The 19,152-nt window shown below is 31.5% G+C and overlaps 2 protein-coding genes across 2 annotated transcripts; both read right to left on the bottom strand.

Moving 5' to 3' along the window:
• Nucleotides 1-310: 310 nt before the first annotated feature.
• On the bottom strand, nucleotides 311-10,385 carry LOC111695809 (transient receptor potential cation channel protein painless). Its single transcript, XM_023465250.1, has 17 exons — nucleotides 10,280-10,385; nucleotides 9,568-9,697; nucleotides 9,120-9,278; nucleotides 8,346-8,473; nucleotides 7,977-8,069; nucleotides 7,710-7,791; nucleotides 7,513-7,576; nucleotides 7,062-7,165; nucleotides 5,384-5,458; nucleotides 4,859-4,952; nucleotides 4,455-4,536; nucleotides 3,770-3,873; nucleotides 2,849-2,966; nucleotides 2,118-2,175; nucleotides 1,809-1,941; nucleotides 1,400-1,503; nucleotides 311-529 (listed from the first exon to the last, which is right to left on the bottom strand). The coding sequence occupies exons 2-17, from the start codon at nucleotides 9,630-9,632 to the stop codon at nucleotides 448-450; spliced, it is 1,545 nt and encodes a 514-aa protein (XP_023321018.1). The 5' UTR covers nucleotides 9,633-9,697; nucleotides 10,280-10,385; the 3' UTR covers nucleotides 311-447.
• Nucleotides 10,386-12,505: 2,120 nt separating this feature from the next.
• Nucleotides 12,506-18,941, bottom strand: LOC111695806 (ankyrin-2-like; the record flags this gene model as incomplete). The annotated part of the gene is made up of 8 exons (XM_023465244.1): nucleotides 12,506-12,611; nucleotides 12,820-12,859; nucleotides 13,261-13,365; nucleotides 13,669-13,736; nucleotides 17,139-17,326; nucleotides 17,519-17,663; nucleotides 18,021-18,132; nucleotides 18,794-18,941. Coding segments are annotated over 8 exons (912 nt in total), but the record flags the coding sequence as incomplete, so codon positions are not given.
• Nucleotides 18,942-19,152: the final 211 nt, after the last annotated feature.

Raw genomic sequence — 19,152 nt, 5'->3', positions numbered from 1 at the left:
TTTTACTTTCCAGAGTATATGCAATAATTTTAAAATTGTGCACTTCGTAATTTTCCTTTTCTTACATTGTAAAAAGTTTTTACCCTAAAATAATATAAAAGCCAAAGGGAAACATTTTAACTATTTATTAAATCGTTTTTAAAATTCACTTCGATGAATCGTTTAGATAAATCGTTTTGATAGATCGACGTGGTTCTATGCACATTGCACAATGTAAAAAAGGAAACTTAGAGACAATATTTTCTAAAATTCTTGTGAAGTTTTAAAAAATCAAAATATCTCAAATATTTCAAACGATACAAACACAATATCCGAGTTTACCTCTATTAAGCCGTTGTGTGTAAATATTTCAAACGATACAAACACAATATCCGAGTTCATCTCTATTAAGCCGTTGTGTGTAAAGTTTACAACTATTACTATATATTGAATATTGAATAATAATATTTAAAGTTTAAGACTGTTTGAAATGTTTTCAAGTTTGACAAGAACTCTGTCCATTTTCTCCTCCATCGACTCTTGTTTCAACCTGAACAAATATTTCCATTTAAATTTCATTAAACAACTCATTAATGTCAAACCCAGACACTTCTGCATACACTTTTAATACTAATCACTGGTCAACAACAAAGAAAAACTGTTCAAAATCTGAGCTTTCTTAAAAATTTGAATATTTGTTTTCATAATTTGTTTTAAATCTAAGTTTTATACAAAAATGTATTTTTCATTTTTTCATGTTTTTCAACACAATTTTTTAAGAAAATATTATAAAATATCTTCATAAATTAAAATCTAGAAAATTAGATGAAATGATTATTTTACTAATTAGTTCATTGTTATTAAGGCTTTCAGCATCCAACAAAAGAAATTGTTTACATGTTTATATTATAACTGTTGATGAAAAAATGATAAAAACAAAACTAGGATAAAATAACTTATTATTAGAATATTACTATTTACCCAATCTACTTTAATTATTTAGGGGAAGGTATATTAAATAGGCAAGGGAAAAAATTGGTACTGACCATAGTTCACTTTAATTATTTACAACTACTTTACTAGGGAAGTTAACGGAAGTTAACGTTACCAAACTCCCAAGGACCAATTTTGCCTACAAAACATCCACAGCGCAGTGAGGAATATTTTGTAGGCAAAATAGGTCGAATAAATCCGTGGTTAAGAAAAAATTTAATTTCCCGAAAAAATAGTTTTGTACACATTTTTATCGTCTTTTGAGATGAAAATGCGCGAATTTTTTAACGAAAACTTTGCTGAGCGGTTGGTTATTTTACTTAAATGTCCCAAAGTACTTGATGTAACTGGTTGTCCCTCTGTTGGAGGAATGTTGGTGAAAAGTTGGTAAAATATCTGAACAATTCCTTAAACTTATTCTCTCTACCTTATTTCCTTGATCGCCTGTTCCCATCCTTGCTTCTCCTGGTTTTCCCGGGATAGTCGGAGAACTAGGTTCTTAGCTGAATCCACTATTTCCCGTCCAACTTCCTGATAATTCAAGGTAAACTTTGGAAAAGAGGACATTTTAGAGAAAGGAAAATGACATTCAGAAATAGGACATTTCGTATGTATAATGTAGGACACTTATGAGATAGTTTATAATTCATAGATGGATAACTAAAAGACGGGACATTTCAAGGAGATAAAGTTGACTCTCTGTCTGATCTCTGATTTTGTCAATTATATATGAAATGTCCAATTTATTAAATGTCCCATCCAAGACGAAATTGTAATCTATAAGATATTCCAAATGTCCCAAATTTTACACTATGCTGATCATGAAAATGTCTAACCTTAGATGAGAGACAAGGAGAGCAGAGTAAAGATTTTCTATTTGGATAAATGACGAGCTGTTTATCTGGTAGGACGGAGTAGAATAACATGACTCCGGTACCACCCAGAACCCTCTGCAATACAGTTCTAGTCCTGAAATAAAGTTATCATAGATATCCTCTTTGCAGTCAATGGTCATGCATTTTTAGAAAGTGAATTAAACTCGAATATTCCATGTCCGCAGCTCAGAGACAGGATATAAATAATAAATATGAACCATGATTTGTAAAACTTCTGAACACCCCCTTTGAAGTAATGTTGCTGTGTACCTGAACATTGTTCCAAGCTTCCTACGAAGTCCACATGTTGGGAATAGTTTTCCTGGGCCTAAACATTTAAAATAAAATACTAGAATATAAAAATATAAACATGGTTTCTGCACATTCGACTGTCCAATATAATAACACAAGATTTAAATATCACTTGAATTTTTTTTAGACGATGTAATTTTTCTAAATAAGAGAAACAAGTAAAAATCACAAAAACCACAAAATTTCGACAGTGATTTCTTAAAGAGATCCATCCTGATAGGAAAAGTAGCATCAACTGTTTAGACTGGTTTAGCTTAAGTTTTAAATCAGTAGTTGGCAAAATTCTCATCGATTTCTGCATGAGAGCTTGGAACATTTGGATTGGTATGGTTTTCTGGAAAACTGCAGGGTTGTTTCGACAGCTTTGAGCGATAAGATTAGCTGATGTTCCCAAATCAAAAAAGTTGAGTTGAAAAAAACTCAATTAAAAAACAAAGATTTTCGTATCATTTTTCTTTGGCAAAATACTATTAGTAAAAATCTGCTATTTTTCTTTCTTCAAGTTTTTAGCGTTTTTAAAATAAATTTTAATTTATTATGTAATGAATTAAGCGAAATTAAAAAAAATCAATTGTTTATGTATTCTTAAGATACAAAGAAGAAATAAGATATGTTTGGAAAGTTCTCATGTCTAGTGGGACACCCTGTATACCTGTTAGTTCTCATGTCTAGTGGGACACCCTGTATACCTGTAAGTATATGAGCTGGATCTCCTAGTATTGTTGCCTCTGCAGCTGATATAACTTCAACCCGACAAACGTGAGAATGTATCTCGGCATCTTCACGGATTAAACCAGTATCACTAACCTAGGGATTATATATATATATATAATGTCATGATAGGCGTGAAACATTATGTTTAGTACAATTCTTTTTTAATAAAAAATGTGAAGTTCAAAACTGATATATATATATACATCAATGTCAAATCTAATCATCCTAGGTCTATAAAAAAAGAACTTCCAAAAATGATTGAAGAAAGAGTTTCTAATTTATCATGTTCCAGAGAAGTTTTTGAGAATGAGTCAAAACCTTATATGGATGCACTACATCAAGCAGGATATACGGAGAGACTTGAATTCAACCCATCTAATCAAAACAGTGATAAAAAGAAAACAAGATCGAGAAAAATTATTTGGTTCAATCCTCCTTTTAGTGAAACAGTAAAGACAAAAGTTGCGGAAAAGTTCTTAAGTTTGATTGATAAACATTTTGGAGAAATAGAACTGAGAAAATACTTTAATAGATCAACGATTAAAGTATCATATTCTTGTATGACAAATATTGAAGCAGTTCTATCTGGACATAATAAGAAACTTCTGAGTAAAACCTTTAAATCAAATCAGGATAAAAATGTAAAAGATTGCAATTGTCGTGGTGGAACAAAAAATTGTGTTCTAAATGGAAAATGTTTGAGTAAAGGCGTGGTTTATAAAGCAGAAGNCAACAACAATAAGAAGAAGATAAAGATTAAACTTACCGCTAAACCGTTGAGAATATTCATTAGTACAACAACAATAAGAAGAAGATAAAGATTAAACTTACCGCTAAACCGTTGAGAAGATTCATGAGTACAACAACAATAAGAAGAAGATAAAGATTAAACTTACCGCTAAACCGTTGAGAAGATTCATGAGTACAACAACAATAAGGAAGATGAAAATGAGGAAGAAAATGTAACTGTAAGCAGAGGAAAGTGGGAGATCAGAGAACTCTAAAATATTCAAAATTCAAAATTAATAAATTCAAATTGATTAGAGAAAAATGAAGAAAAAAGATTTTATATTTTCTAATTAATTCACAAAAGTTTAATTCAGAATTTTAAAGAACCTAATCCGCCGTAATTATCAAAAAATCTTTTTTAAAACCAAAATAGAAAAAAAACGTACTCTCTAAAAAATATCGTGTAAAAAAGCTACAGTGAATCTCAGGTATATGAATACATAGCAAGAGTGTTGTATAATGTCGTATTCTCAACATATTTATGATCAAATGCCGCGGAAAAACGAGCTTAATATATCAATTGCTGTCCTTCATATTTCAGGAATATTAATTTACTTTGATTTAAAAAAGCAGTTTCTCAAGAATTATCAAAAAGAAGTTTTGACCCTACAATGATATTTGGATATATTTTCTCAAATCGCATTCAACCCTTTGAAGCTGCGAACATCTCAGCAGCTTTCTTTTTGTGCAGATGAAGAATTACAGCTGTCATAAATTTTTAAATAAATTTCAAGACGACATTTCATGCGCTCTTGCTTTATATTCTTATAAGTGAGATTGACTGTATCTCACCTAGTTCTCCGATAAACATGGAGCAGATTTTAACAATAGTTAATCCAATATGATCAAAGTAAATGTATTCGCTTGCCTCGTCCTGGAAAAAATAAAAAGTTGTTAAACAGAAGTTTTAATCTAAGAGGCTCTTAATGTAAAATGTTTAGAGCCCGATTCACAACGGTACCCTCTAACTCTTTGTGGGGTGAAAGATGAGGAAGATATTGTTGATATTCTGTCTTAAAATAGATCAATTATTTGAATTTCATTCCTTGTCTCTAGTGTATATATCCGTAGTTCATTATTTACAGAGAACTGTATATACATTGCATAATAGAATTTCAAATCTTTCTAGGAGCTTTGTAAAATAAAGTTTACTTTAATTTCAATATTTTTCGAGAAAAAAGTGACAAATTATTTGCCTGGTTTGAATGAAGGAGTATATAGAAGGAGAGGGAGAACGCGAGAAGGAACAAGGAGTACCAGGCCAGGAACTGAAGAAACGTTTTTAAAACTCTAAACAAGAAAAATATAGTATAAAAAGGACTGTTCGCTAAAATTAATAATGAAGTGTTTACAATTGATCTTTTACCCCTTTAATTTTTTTAATTCATTGTCTTAAAGGGAGTGTTCGCGAAACATGAAATGGTTAAGACGTTCTTAACCATTTTCTCCTTATAGACGCAACAGATTAAGGATAGGAGTAAGATTAGAAGCGATCAATATCGAATTCAATTCAATGTCAGCCCATACCCCCTTTCATTTTTCGCGAACACTCCCTTTAGGGAGATTAGAAAATGGATACTTTTTTACCTAAACTAAATTAGAAAATGGATACTTTTTTATCTAAACTAAATTCTCCAATTTTTTTATATTCTTGTATGGTTAACACAAATTATTCCAAGAACAGATTTTGTTCAAATGATAAAGGTTTCGAAATACCCAACCTGTAGAACATTGTAAGGTAGGTATTGTATGTTGTAAGGATAGGATGCCTTCCAACCATGGTAACCAGCTCAATCCTAAACAGGTTTATAGTTTAATCAGCTGAATCCTAAACAGGTTTATAGTTTAATCAGCTGAATCCTAAACAGGTTTATAGTTTAATCAGCTGAATCCTAAACAGGTTTATAGTTTAATCAGCTGAATCCTAAACAGGTTTATAGTTTAATCAGCTGAATCCTAAACAGGTTTATAGTTTAATCAGCTGAATCCTAAACAGGTTTATAGTTTAATCAGCTGAATCCTAAACAGGTTTATAGTTTAATCAGCTGAATCCTAAACAGGTTTATAGTTTAATCAGCTGAATCCTAAACAGGTTTATAGTTTAATCAGCTGAATCCTAAANAAAAGTAGTCTTTTTGGTGTATTTTTATGGTGAACAAAATAAGTCCAGGTGGGAGAGGGGGGGCGAAAAAAATTTAAAAAAGGTATTAATATTTTTTCAAAAAAGGGGTTTTTAAGGGGGGGACCAATGTTGCCAAGGGGGCGCGCGCAGATTGTGCCCCCCCCTAAACAAAAGCCCTCGCACGCCCCTGGCTGCATGGATGTAAAGTGAAAATTGTGCGGCATGGATGTAAAGTGAAAATTGTGCGGCAGGGATGTAAAGTGAAAATTATGCGGCATGGATGTAAACTGAAAAAAATAATAAAACAAAAAGTGAGGGTCTACGTTATTTAAAAGTTTTAACCATTTAATTAAAGAATGGCATGTACGATTTAAAAAAGCACCCTTCATATAAATCTCCATTGGCAAAAGATAATGAAATCGTCGGTTTTTTTCCTGTAGAATTCTGTCAATTGTCTTCTTAGTTTTTTTCCTGTAGAATTCTGTCAATTATCTTCATAGTTTTTTTCCCTGTAGAATTCTGTCAATTATTTTCTTAGTTTTTTTTTCCTGTAGAATTCTGTCAATTATCTTCATAGTTTTTTTCCCTGTAGAATTCTGTCAATTATTTTCTTAGTTTTTTTTTCCTGTAGAATTCTGTCAATTATCTTCTTAGTTTTTTTCGTGTAGAATTCTGTCAATTATCTGCTTATTTTTTTTTCCTGTAGAATTCTGTTAATTATCTGCTTAGTTTTTTTTCTGTAGAATTCTGTCAATTATCTGCTTTCCTGCAGAATTCTGTCAATTGTCTTCTTAGTTTTTTTTCCTGTAGAATTCTGTCAATTGTCTTCTTAGTTTTTTTTCCTGTAGAATTATGTCAATTGTCTTCTTAGTTTTTTTTCCTGTAGAATTATGTCAATTGTCTTCTTAGTTTTTTTTTTCCTGTAGAATTATCTCAATTGTCTGCTTAGTTTTTTTCCTGTAGAATTCTGTCAATTGTCTTCTTAGTATTTGCTTGAAAGATTTAACTCTTTAAATAAAGTGTCACTTGTAATTACGTTCACACGCCCTTTAAGAAATAAATTCAGGAAAACTGAGCGTCAAAGATGTAAAAAATTATTTAAAGGGACTGTTGACATTATTCCATTTGGCAGCCTCTATCTGAGCAAAAGAAAAAGTGATCATCGTTTTCTTTGATTTTTTTGTCCATCAATTCACAGGCTAATAAAATGCAACTCTTTAAATGCAGGGTTACTTGAAATAAGGTGAACACTCTCATTAATGTGTCCGAGGACTCACCAGGAGAACATGAGAGCTGCAGAGGATAGCTCTCGTTTCATCTGAACATGGCAACCTGGAGCTCCGTAGCCAAGCAGCAGTCCAACACTCAGAACCAGCGCAACCTTACAGAAATTAAACTTTTGTGTTAAATGCCACTAATACATAAAGAGAGGTTACTGAACTACAGAACGCCGGTCCCAGGATTTGAATGGGTAATTCAGAATTTGAACCTGCGCGGAAGGTAGTTCATTGAAAATTTTACAGTAGGAACCACACAACTATGGAAAAGACATGATATAATTGATAATGAACATAAAATACAGATATTTTACAGTGTAAACAGACCCACTTCACTATATACGTTGATATTAAACTACTGATGAAACTGTTTTACTATTCCACTGTATGGATAGTCCTAAGTAGGAAATAAACCCCTGGATTGTTTGATAAAAGATAAATCTATATTTACCTCAATAATATTCTCAACACTATGGAAATATCTAGCAGCAGATATACTAAACTGGAATACCTCTCTACAACAAATACATTTTATAATAAATTAAGGTAGAATAATAATAATAATATAATAATAATAATAATAATAATAATAATAATAATAATAATAATAATAATAATGATAATAATAATAATAAAAATAATAATAACCTGATCCCAAGAAGAATAATTAGTACTAGAAGAGTCCACCAGAGTCCGCTTTGGTAGGAGTTCAAGGAATTTCCAGGAGAACCTGAAATTCGCGTTTATTTTTAATATGTTTTTTTTGTGAGGCTTTCAGAGCGCTTTACACCTCTCTCTTTAATTCTTGAAGTAGGTTTTCTTGGTACATTAAGAATTAAAAATAACAAATTTCTGTTATTAATGGAGTTCCAAAATTATTTTTGGTTTGGTTTGGTTTGGTTCGGGTTGGTTTACCTGAACTATTAGTTTGGTTTGGGCAGAGTGGAGGTTGAACACCTAAGGCTTGACCCCCATAGTTAGCGAATATGTAGCTTGTGAGAACTCCAACTACATAGATAGAATAAAAATATGTTGGGATTTCAAAAAAACATGGATATTATGTTAATTAAGTGACGCAATTAAATGGTCGTTGATCAATACACCATTTTTTCCTCATAAAACTTTGAAAGTTTATAACGGGTAGTAGGGTATAGAAGAGTAGGTTACTGTTGTAATGGTATCCTAGTCCTACCTAGTAGGGTATAGAAGAGTAGGTTACTGTTGTAATGGTATCCTACCTAGTAGGGTATAGAAGAGTAGGTTACTGTTGTAATGGTATCCTACCTAGTAGGGTATAGAAGAGTAGGTTACTGTTGTAATGGTAGGATATCCGGCCCCACTTGAGAGACAAGAAACTGGTAATAACTGGATGCTTGAGCAGATACCTGTGCTCTTTAGAACCCGCCATATACCTTCAAATAAAATAATTATCCAATTTTTTAAAACTGGAACAACTATATAATTTCTTTCTTTCGGAATTCGGAATATAATTTTTATAAAATTTCGATAAAATAATTTCAAATGCACTTAAAATAAAGAAATTTGGGTTTATTTTTTATCATGTATTGTTTTGGTATCTAAACCTATAAGCAGAATCTGATGCAAGCGTGTTTAAAAGCAAACACGGAAAAGCTAAAGTCGTCGTTTTCTGTTTTGATATATCGGACCTAGCACACAAAAACTTAATAACCAAGGATCAGACTTTAATCATGTTTTTGACTTCTTTCAATGACACTTTGTTTAAAGTGTTTGCATTTAATTTAATAATGAAGATCACATTAAGCTCACTAAAAAAATATGATGTATTTGATGTACCGTTTTGCCGTCAATAGTCTGTATCTGTGTTGTACTGTACAACTTGCTTAGCTGCCTGAAAGCCATTTAGGTACTTCAAATTAACCGACGTTCTTACTGAGATACTGATTAATGATAAAGAAAAGATGAAGAATAAAGAACTATAATCTACGAAACAAGGCAAAATAATGTCTGTACAATCGTTCCTAATGGCTCATACTTTTTAGGTAGGCCTGTATATGTTGCTTTTCGAAATTTTATTACCAAAGCACTTCAGTTTCTGGATGTGTTGTACCATCTTGTCCTTCCTCAAGGAATTCATCAGCTGCTGAGCTTCCAAGTTTGTTCATAGATGTCTCTGCTCGCAGTTGTCGCGGCAGGCTTTCTCGAGGCGGGGCCAGGAAATCATATTTGAAAGTTATCCTTGGAAAAAGTATATATATATTTAATTACTTTAAAACTGTTTGTTCAGTATCTCGAGTGATTATTACGTTGTATATTTATATCAGACGAAAACCTGGTATTGTTTCCTTACAATTATTTTTTAAATTAAGATACAAAAAAATCCAAAATTTTAAACTTCACGTTTAAAGTACAAAAAAGTAGGAACACAATTCAGAAATCCCAGTATTAACAGCGTTAAAAGATTCGCAAAAAAATCTTCAAAAATACTTCCTTGTCTTTGTTTAGAAAAAAGACAACAGTTTCTTACCTAAAGTCGTCGTTGGTTGGATTTCCCTTTGATGAAATACAGTGGTTATTCAGAAAATCTTCCATAGTTTCCGGCAGAATTGAGGAAATTGGAGCCTCGCCCAGTATATTTTTCAATCCAATATTTGCTCCTGAAATCAGCATTATTTTATTTCAAACAGGAAATTAATCAAAAAAAAATCCACTAAAATTGCGCGGAGTTTAAAAAGTACCGTTTAATCATTTACTTGACTAATAGGGTTTCCAACGCAAGTTGATTTTATTTGCGGGCAAAAGTGAGCTGTAAGTCTATAAACTCAGAGCAATTATGCACAATTCCGCGCAATTCAAGAACAGTTGCGCGAAATTCCGCACAGTTTCGCCACGGAATACCGATTGTGAACCCTACTTGGTTCATGTTCTAAAAAATAAAGTATGTCAATTATTATAACAATCTTTCATAATTTTTTTAGAATTATAAAATCAAATTTGATTAATTTTGAAATACGGGGTGTCCCACGAAACATGACAGTTGGTGAATAGTTTAGAATGTCTTTTTCCATAATTTGTCCAGTTGTTTGATACTAAAGATCAATAAAAATATTACATAGGAGTCATGTTATATTAAAATTGATTTCAAAGTAAAATATAATTCAGCAAAAGATTTGTTTAACCAAAAATAACTAATTATTAAATGTCATGTTTCGTGGGACACCCTGTACTTTATTGGTTACCTAATAGCAAAAGTTTTGTAACAGTTTCTTGGTCCCAGAATTGTACTGCATAGTGGAGAGGTGTGTTGCCGTTAACATCCTTAACAGTAAACAAATAACATGTTTGTTATCATACTAAAGTGCACTGCAACTGCAGTACTGCAGATACCAATTTTCCTACCGTTGACCGAGAAAATACAAGTAAAACAGAAAATTGTACAGCAGCCATAGAGAATAGAATATATATTAGAGGGGAATTTAAACAATCTCTCGGTATGATTTTTTTCAGTCCCTTTTAGCCTGAAAGGGAGTTCAAAGTGTACAGATCATGTAAATGTTCACAAATTATATGCAGTAGAGTACATTAATACATTATGTTCCCTAGACTTTTTATTTCAATTTCGAATTTTTTAATTTGTTAAATAAACTTTATAATGAATTAGGTGGATAAAAATATCATTTGATTTATAGTTATAACGGAAAATCATCGTTTGTAAAGTGGAAGGCATAGAGTCTATGTGAAATGATCATTGGTCAATTATGAAACCAGCCTATTGGTTTTCTTTTAACAATAATTTTAGATTTTCTATAAAATGAAATTCCAGGTTATATAGCATAAATATGTGAAGTACACCTGCAGTATGGCAACAGTACAACAAAATGGCCGTTTTACACTTTTTTTCTAGTAAATTCCCCTCTAATATATATTCTATTATCTATGACAGCAGCATTTGGGAGCAATGTTTGTTTTTATTCATCCCAGAAACAGCAGTACATTAATTGAAAGATCAATATTTTCGAGCGTTTACCTTTTCTGCTAAAGAATTTATCAAAAATATTTAATAAAGTGGAAAATATTTCCGCTCATATCAAATACACATATTTTAAAGTTTTAACTCATTTTTTCAATATAAAGACGTACACAATACATTCTTAAAATTGAAAAAATTGTTTAAATTCCTTGAATAAGTTCCCATTCAAAGTGTAAAATTTAAACTGTAAAATGTAAAATGTAAATTGTAAATGTAAAATGTAAAATGTAAAATGTAAAATGTAAAATGTAAAATGTAAAATGTAAAATGTAAAATGTAAAATGTAAAATGTAAAATGTAAAATGTAATAAGTAGATACTGCAGGCATAAACCATAATCAGCATCGGCATAACTAGGAACAATATACTTAAAGGAACTGTACAGTGTACAGTGTACAGTGTACAGTGTACAGTGTACAGTGTACATACAAGCAGATACTGCAGGCATAAACCATAATCAGCATCAGCATAACTAGGAACAATATACTTAAAGGAACTGTACAGTGTACAGTGTACAGTGTACATACAAGTAGATACTGCAGACATAAACCATAATCAGCATCGGCATAGCTAGGAAAAATATCTTTAAAGGAACTGTACAGTGTACAGTGTACATACAAACAGATACTGCAGGCATAAACCATAATCAACCTCGTCATAAATAGGAACAATGTATTTAAAGGAACTGTACAGTGTACAGTGTACTGTGTACAGTGTACATACATGTGACCCTTCACTTCAAGAGTTTAATTGCATTTAAACCATTAACTCAGTAATGATAAGATGTCGTCGATTTCAATCTTTAAACTGGATCAATTCTGATATCCTTATCTTTTCTTGTCAATGGTTCCGAATCCGTTGTTAACGCGGACCATACAGTTCATTTGAAATTACAACCAAGACCTCTGTTAGTAAAATCAACGTTTAAAGAAATAGAAAAGGTTAAAATAAATTTAAAAATATTTTTTATTTTTTATTTTAAGTAATAAAAGGCTTTCTAAGAATGTCATTTAATTAACTAATCCATTGTTACATTGCTTGCCAAGTTGCCGCTTGGGTTAGTTACAAAAATACGAACAACCATAATATATATTCAAAATCGATATCAAAAATTTAAATCGATGTCTTAAAGCACAATTCGATACAAATTCTATTTAATGAAATTAAACAAAAGATTAATTAACAATTAACATTTTTAGATAAAAATACAAAACAAATATATTTGTTTTAAACGGTACGTAAAACCAGGTCTTTCAGGTAAAAAATTATGAAAATTGGTTTGATATGAATAAAAAAATTTCCAAACAAAGTTGTGCTAAATCTTGTAATTGAATTTATATTTCCCAATCTTTGCTAAAAATTCGTACCAACAATTTCAAACGGAAAGTTGATTTTTTGTGTATCTAATTACTTTACTGTATGTACTGTATCCATGTTTACCTAGTGTCTAGAGCGTAGAAGGGTTTACGGAGTACAATGTGCAGTACAGTACTTCCTGTACTATCCGTCCTGTATACATCAACTCTACTTCCTCTTTTCAACCTGAAAATAGACATAATAACAACAATAATAATAATCATAATACTAAGAAAAATAATAATAATAATAATAATAATAATATATATAATGATAATGATAATAATAATAATGATAATAACAATAATAATAATAATAATAATAATAATAATAATAATAATAATGATATTGAAAATAATGATTAATAATTATAATTATAACAATAATATTTTACCTACTAGCTTCACCACTACCGTTTACCAGAAGATTATTTTCTTCCAACAATAACTAATTTTTCATTTTTATTATTTATGAAATTGAAATGAATGAAGCACTAATTATTCTAACCCTTGTTGTTGAATACAAAAGTAATGATTTAAATGTTAAGTAGATTTATTGATTATATGTGGAACTTTCGTAGAAAGTTCCATTTAGTTTAAAATTTGAAAAACAAAGTAGGTTGTTGCTGTTTGGCCTGCACACTTTTTGTAATCTTTATTTTCCTGAACTGTAGTTTCGTACTTTCCAAAGAACTTTTCACTTGGGGAATAACTACAAATATTATTCCAACGTACAAATACAAATACAGTCAAGGAAAGTAATTAGTGGAACAAAATGCCTATGTCCAAAGAACTACCACCTCCTTTAAATCATAAAAAAAATTCCTTGAGAATGCCGCCGAATCCAGATTTCGCGGCTAGAATCAAAGGCGTGGCTGATTCTGAAGGCGTGGTCGTATTTGGGTCTCCACCCTTCTCCAAGATCAGCTTCAAGTAACTATCTAAAAACAGATTAAGAGTCATGATTAAAATGCTAAAATCTTAATCACCCTTTTTTAAACTGTGAGGGGTAGAAAATTTTTGGAATGTTTTCGACTAAATTTTTTTTATAAACTTGGTAATAATAAAGATTTATTTTTAAATTTTGCTTTTTTCCGTAAGTGATTTAAATGGGTTAAATTAATTCCGCCGAAAGGGTAACCAAGGCAATAAATGTGTTACTAAAAAGATTGTAATGCCAATAGAAATAATCCTATTCAAAATTAATACCTAAAAACAAATTAGTTTTATTGTTAATGATATACCTAGTCCTCTTTCTGCACACAGTTGAACCAGACTTTTCTTGACTGAACCACCACTTGAATCAACCTCTCTAAACATAAATATTTTGAAAGTATAATTATTTACAAATTACTTACGAGAACAAAAGGTTCATCCTTAAAAAGTTCATTTGATATAGAAAAGGGGAAATTTTTGTGCTGTGCCAAGGGTTGCAAGCAAAGGGAATAGATGAGTTTAAAGTGGAATTTAGTCGAAAAAAGTGTAAAACCGCCATTTTTTTGTACTATATCCATTATCATACTGCAGGTGTACTTCACACATTTGTGCTCTTTAACTTTTTGGGCCCTGGAACATCTTTTTGTAGAAAAATATTTGCTTGAAAATTATTTCATTTTATCTAATTCAATACTCTAACAACCCCTCATGCATTCTTGAGTTCATTTCAGCATAAATTTTATGCAGAAAAGAAGAAATCGTATAACGGACATGTCTAGGAATCATACTGTATTATTGTAATGTAGTGAATATAACTTGTCAAGGTACATTCCAGTTCATTTCATGTACCGGGCCGAATTTTAACTAGCCAATGCAAGCAGTACAATACAAACACAGACTTTATGAGGCAAAACGGGACGGTAAGCCAAATGAATGATCCCCTTCTAGTGAAATTTATGTGTTTTGAACATTTTACACTTTGAACTCTTTTTGGTAGGCTCAAAGGGACTGAACAAATTCATACCAAAGAATAGTCTTATTTCTCTTCTATTTTATACTCTGTTCTGTGGTTGCAAGCTCTCAAGCAAACATAGGTGCAGAGTTTTGCCAATTTGTTCCGAAAATTTTTTTTTTTTAAATAAGTGCATTAAATTTCAAAATACAAATTTCTATGTCTACAGAAAAGCATAAGCGAGTCAGTTCATGGTAAAATCATATAGACCGTTTTCACACTTAAAAGGTGTTGAGACACTGAAACCTCGAAGTAGTCTTGAAAATCGATCTGTTCGGCAGTTTTGATCTACATACACTAGATGAATAATTAAACCGGATGGACCTAGAATGTAATGCAAGGAAAGTTATTTCAGAAGTGTACACATCTTTTGTACTGCAGTAAACTCTCTCTGGGCGGTAATGTAAACACAAGACGGATGTCAAAGCCTGACATGGGATCCATCTTTCACATAAAAAAATCAATGAATTATTCTGGTCATAAGAAACTATTATGTGAATTATCAAAATATCAAAATTTAATGCTTTTAACCTCCTCGGATACTAAACGAACACTGATGCATCTATTCTTGTTTACAAATTCCGCCCAAAGAGAACTTGGTTTCAATATGTACTCAGAGTTTACACGACCGCAATTAACTTTCCTTGCATTACACCCTTGGGCCGGGATGGACGATGTTGAACTGCTTCTCTTTTACTACGATTCAAGCTAAAGGGAAGGGGTTCAACTTATTTCACACGGTTCAATCAGGTCCCAGGTCGATTTCGTTGAAAATATTTAGATAGATACATATTATGAATTTACACTTAAAGTTTTACACTGCAAGAAATGGATTCCATTTATTAGGTTTGTGTCAAAGAATGTTGTACTTTGTGTGCGCGCAGTTGTCGGATGGTTGCTATGTTTCTAACTTTCATTGTAACTTATATTCTTTAAAAAATATTCATGCGTATAAAATATATTCCAAAAAGTTTGTATATGAAAAGAATTATTCAATTTTACTAATTAGAATTTGTTGAAAAGATGAAAAGAAAGTTTGTGAGGGAAAACTTAAATTCTTAATATTCTTTAATCCGGGACCGGATTTAATCAATTGGATAGAGGTCGTTGAACCACCAACCACCGGTTCAACTACATATCATAGTGCTGACACACCCCGGACTAACCAGAGTCTGCAGTATTCGGTTTCTTCTATTTAAAATCAAGCGTGTTTTGGTCTATTTAACTTTGTTTTTCTATACTTCTATATATAAATTTGGCTTGTCTGTCTGTTTGTTTGTCTGTTTGTTTGTTTGTTTGTATCCAATAAACGTCAAAACGGCTGAACCGATCGGGCCCAAATTTTTTGTGGGACATCTAGGGACTTCAGGGAAGGTTTATGAATCATCAAAATTTCAAATATTTGTCTCCATCAAAATTCGATCGTCATTAAATTTTTTAAAATTTTGAAAATCCGCGAAATTTTTGTGAAAATCCGCGAATTATTTTTGTTTTGTTTTACGATGTACACAAAGAGAACATGTTCACAAGTAATTTAGGAGATGGGCGCGAAGCGCCCTCTAAGGCTAGAAAGAAGGGCGCGAAGCGCCTTGAATTTATAGTTTTCTTATAAAATGTATATCAATATTGTAACGACAAAAAAGTGTTTATGAAAAAAGGTTAGAAGGTTACGTTGAATAAGTCAAATTGTGATCAAAAGTCACAGTTTTCTGAAAAAATGACAGAACCGTTAAATCCACGTGGACAGGATTAAAACCTGAATCAGGGATTCCAAGTTCAAGTAAAATATGAACCGCTTCTAATTAGTTCATCGACTTCTCGCAAATATATTCAACTCTATCTCTGTTTTAATACACTGTCAGAAATAAGTAAATTTGTCATGATTAATGTATAGACCAGCTTTAAAAAAAAAATTCTTATTAATTACGAGATAAATTTTAAAATAAATTATTCACGGAGAAATTAATTTTCTTGTATTTTCCTCTCTTTACTTTCCCTTTGAACCCTGAATATGTCAATAAAGGTTTCTCGTTTAATCATCTTAATTCCAAGCCAGAGGATATATAAACAGAGTCTAGGTTAAATATACTAAATATAAATATTAAACTTTCACTAAAGTTTTTATAAAGAAACAGACCACTACAGAGATACAGATTACAGACACCTTTAAATAGTTGCTTTATTTTCCCGGTCAAGTCGAATAGTTTATTTGCACGACCTAGTCGAATAATTTATTTTCCCGGCCAAGTCGACTAGTTTATTTTCCCCGCCAGGTCGACTAGTTTATTTTCCCGGCCAAGTCGACTAGTTTATTTTCCCGGTCAAGTCGACTAGCTTATTTTCCCGGCCAAGTCGACAAGTTTATTTTCCCGGCCAAGTCGACTAGTTTATTTTTCCGGCCAAGTCGACTTGTTTATGAGTCGCAAAGTCTTGGCATATAATTCTAATTCTTTGAACATTTACAGTTTAGAACTAAATAAGAAGTTATTGATAAAATGCTTTTATCGATTTTTGCGCCAGACTTGAAAACCTTGTTAATTAGAACTTTGAAAATGTTTCGATAACCAAACCTTTAGCTACAATGAGACCCACAAGACTGTGGCATAGAAAGACGACTTTACGACTCAAGTTAAGATTTTAGATAGCTATTGTGCATTGTACACAGACTCGTTTCACTTACTAAGTTGATTAAGCAGTAATAGTATAGTCTACATGTTCTATTCCTATTCCAAAATTTGTTATGGAAGTTATACATTATTATCTAACCTGATGGAAGCTTTATTTAAAGCTTTTCTAAACGTGGGATCGTCGGGACCATCAAGTTCGGCTATATCCACTAGACGAAGCAGCTCATCGAAGCTGTTCTCTGAACTCTCCGTGACGCTGCTGAGATCCAACTGATCTACTTCTGCTGCTGAGAAGCTGTCAGTGATTAGTTGTCGAGTTGACATTCCCTAAATTATATAATGAGTATAAAACTGTAACTTTTCAGAAAATAAGATAAGAATATCACGAATTAAAAATTTTCTTTTATTGTGAGGTTACTACTTGATCTATCCATCTATATATTCATTTATCATCTATCCAACCATCAATCTATCTATCCATCTATCTATCCATCTATCCATCTATCCATCCATCTCTACCTGACATGGAATACTAGCGTCTGCTCCTTGCTCTAAGAGCAGTTTAAGAACGGGTAAACATTGCTCTGAAGCTGCCAGGTATAAAGGGGTCTGTCCCCCTTTCCTATCCAGACAGTTAATATTTGATCCATGGTCAATACACATCCTAAATATATATATATATAATATTAGAATAAACTAGGCTTATTGTGCTCAACTTTTCTGTTAACACTTTTAGCATTTAAAGGAACTATCGTCGTTATTACAAGTAACCCTTCATTTAAAACACAAGGGACTTGCAAACAATACAATTATATTAAACTAGCTAAAGTTCCCGGCGTTGCCCGTCGAATCTTGAAAAAAATACAATTTTTAATAAAAAAGGTATTAAAAGAATTACTGTAATGTTTAATTCTTATTTTTCTAAAATATAAAAAGATATCATTGATGAAAACTGACTTAAGAGTATTAATAGTTAAAATAGTCAATTTACTAGAAGTGCAAACTGATTAAACATTCTTACTTGACACATTGAAGTCCTTTGTCTGGATTCTTTTTACACGCGAGCACAGCGAGATGGAGAGGAATACGACCAGACCGATCCAATACATTCATACATTCAGGACCAGAATAGTCTATAATACATTCATGTGATCAGGACCAGAATGATCTATAAAAAATACATTCAGGACCAGAAAAATCTCTAATAAATTCATACATTCAGGACCAGAATAATCTATAATACATACATTCAGGACCAGAATAATCTATAATACATACATTCAGGACCAGAATAATCTATAATACATACATTCAGGACTAGAATAATCTATAATACATACATTCAGGACCAGAATAATCTATAATAAATTCATACATTCAGGACCAGAATAATCTATAATACATTCATACATTCAGGACCAGAATAATCTACAATAAATTAATACATTCCGGACCAGAATATACAGAATATATAATACATTTATTTGAATACAATCATATATTTAGGACTTGAGTAAAGAGAAATGGACCGTGCATGGATGCATGCAAAAGATACAAATCTTATAAATTATAACTTAAGAGACGGACTGGTACTCTGATGTTTTATTGTAAATAATAATTGATCTGATCAAAATCTAAACAAACTTTATTTTCCTCTCCTTAGTTCTGACCTCATTATTAATTAATATTATATTGATAAAAAAATATAATTTTGAAATATAACGTAATTCTAGTAATTCAAGATAAAATAGCTTTTTAAAAGTTTCATATCAAGTTCAAATGATAAAATATTACCAACTAGTGCTTTAAGCATATCAGGCCTGGCCTGGCCTGCAGCTGCATGAACTGCGCTTGTTTTCAACACTGGGTTGACCCGCCCTGGTTCTGCGCCTGCTCGGAGCAGGATCTGAACCGCGTTGATGTCTCCAGTTTCAACTCCAATCTAGAAATAATCAGAATGCAAACTGTCAGTCAAGTTTTTTTTTACCGGCAAACATTTCTGAAACGTTATGTCAAATATGAATCTTTAATGTATACTTTTTTAAACTTGTTGTTACATATTTTTAGATGTTTAGCTTTCATAATTTCGTTCCTGTATATCTAATATTAGTTGTATGTATAAACTCTGAAATTATATAATAGTATCTGTAGTG

Source organism: Eurytemora carolleeae, unplaced genomic scaffold (assembly GCF_000591075.1).
Source record: "Eurytemora carolleeae unplaced genomic scaffold, Eaff_2.0 scaffold56, whole genome shotgun sequence".
In the NCBI taxonomy this organism is placed as follows: domain Eukaryota; kingdom Metazoa; phylum Arthropoda; class Copepoda; order Calanoida; family Temoridae; genus Eurytemora; species Eurytemora carolleeae.
The sequence above is the reverse complement of the archived record's forward strand: the minus strand, read 5'-3'. Positions and strand labels throughout refer to the sequence as shown.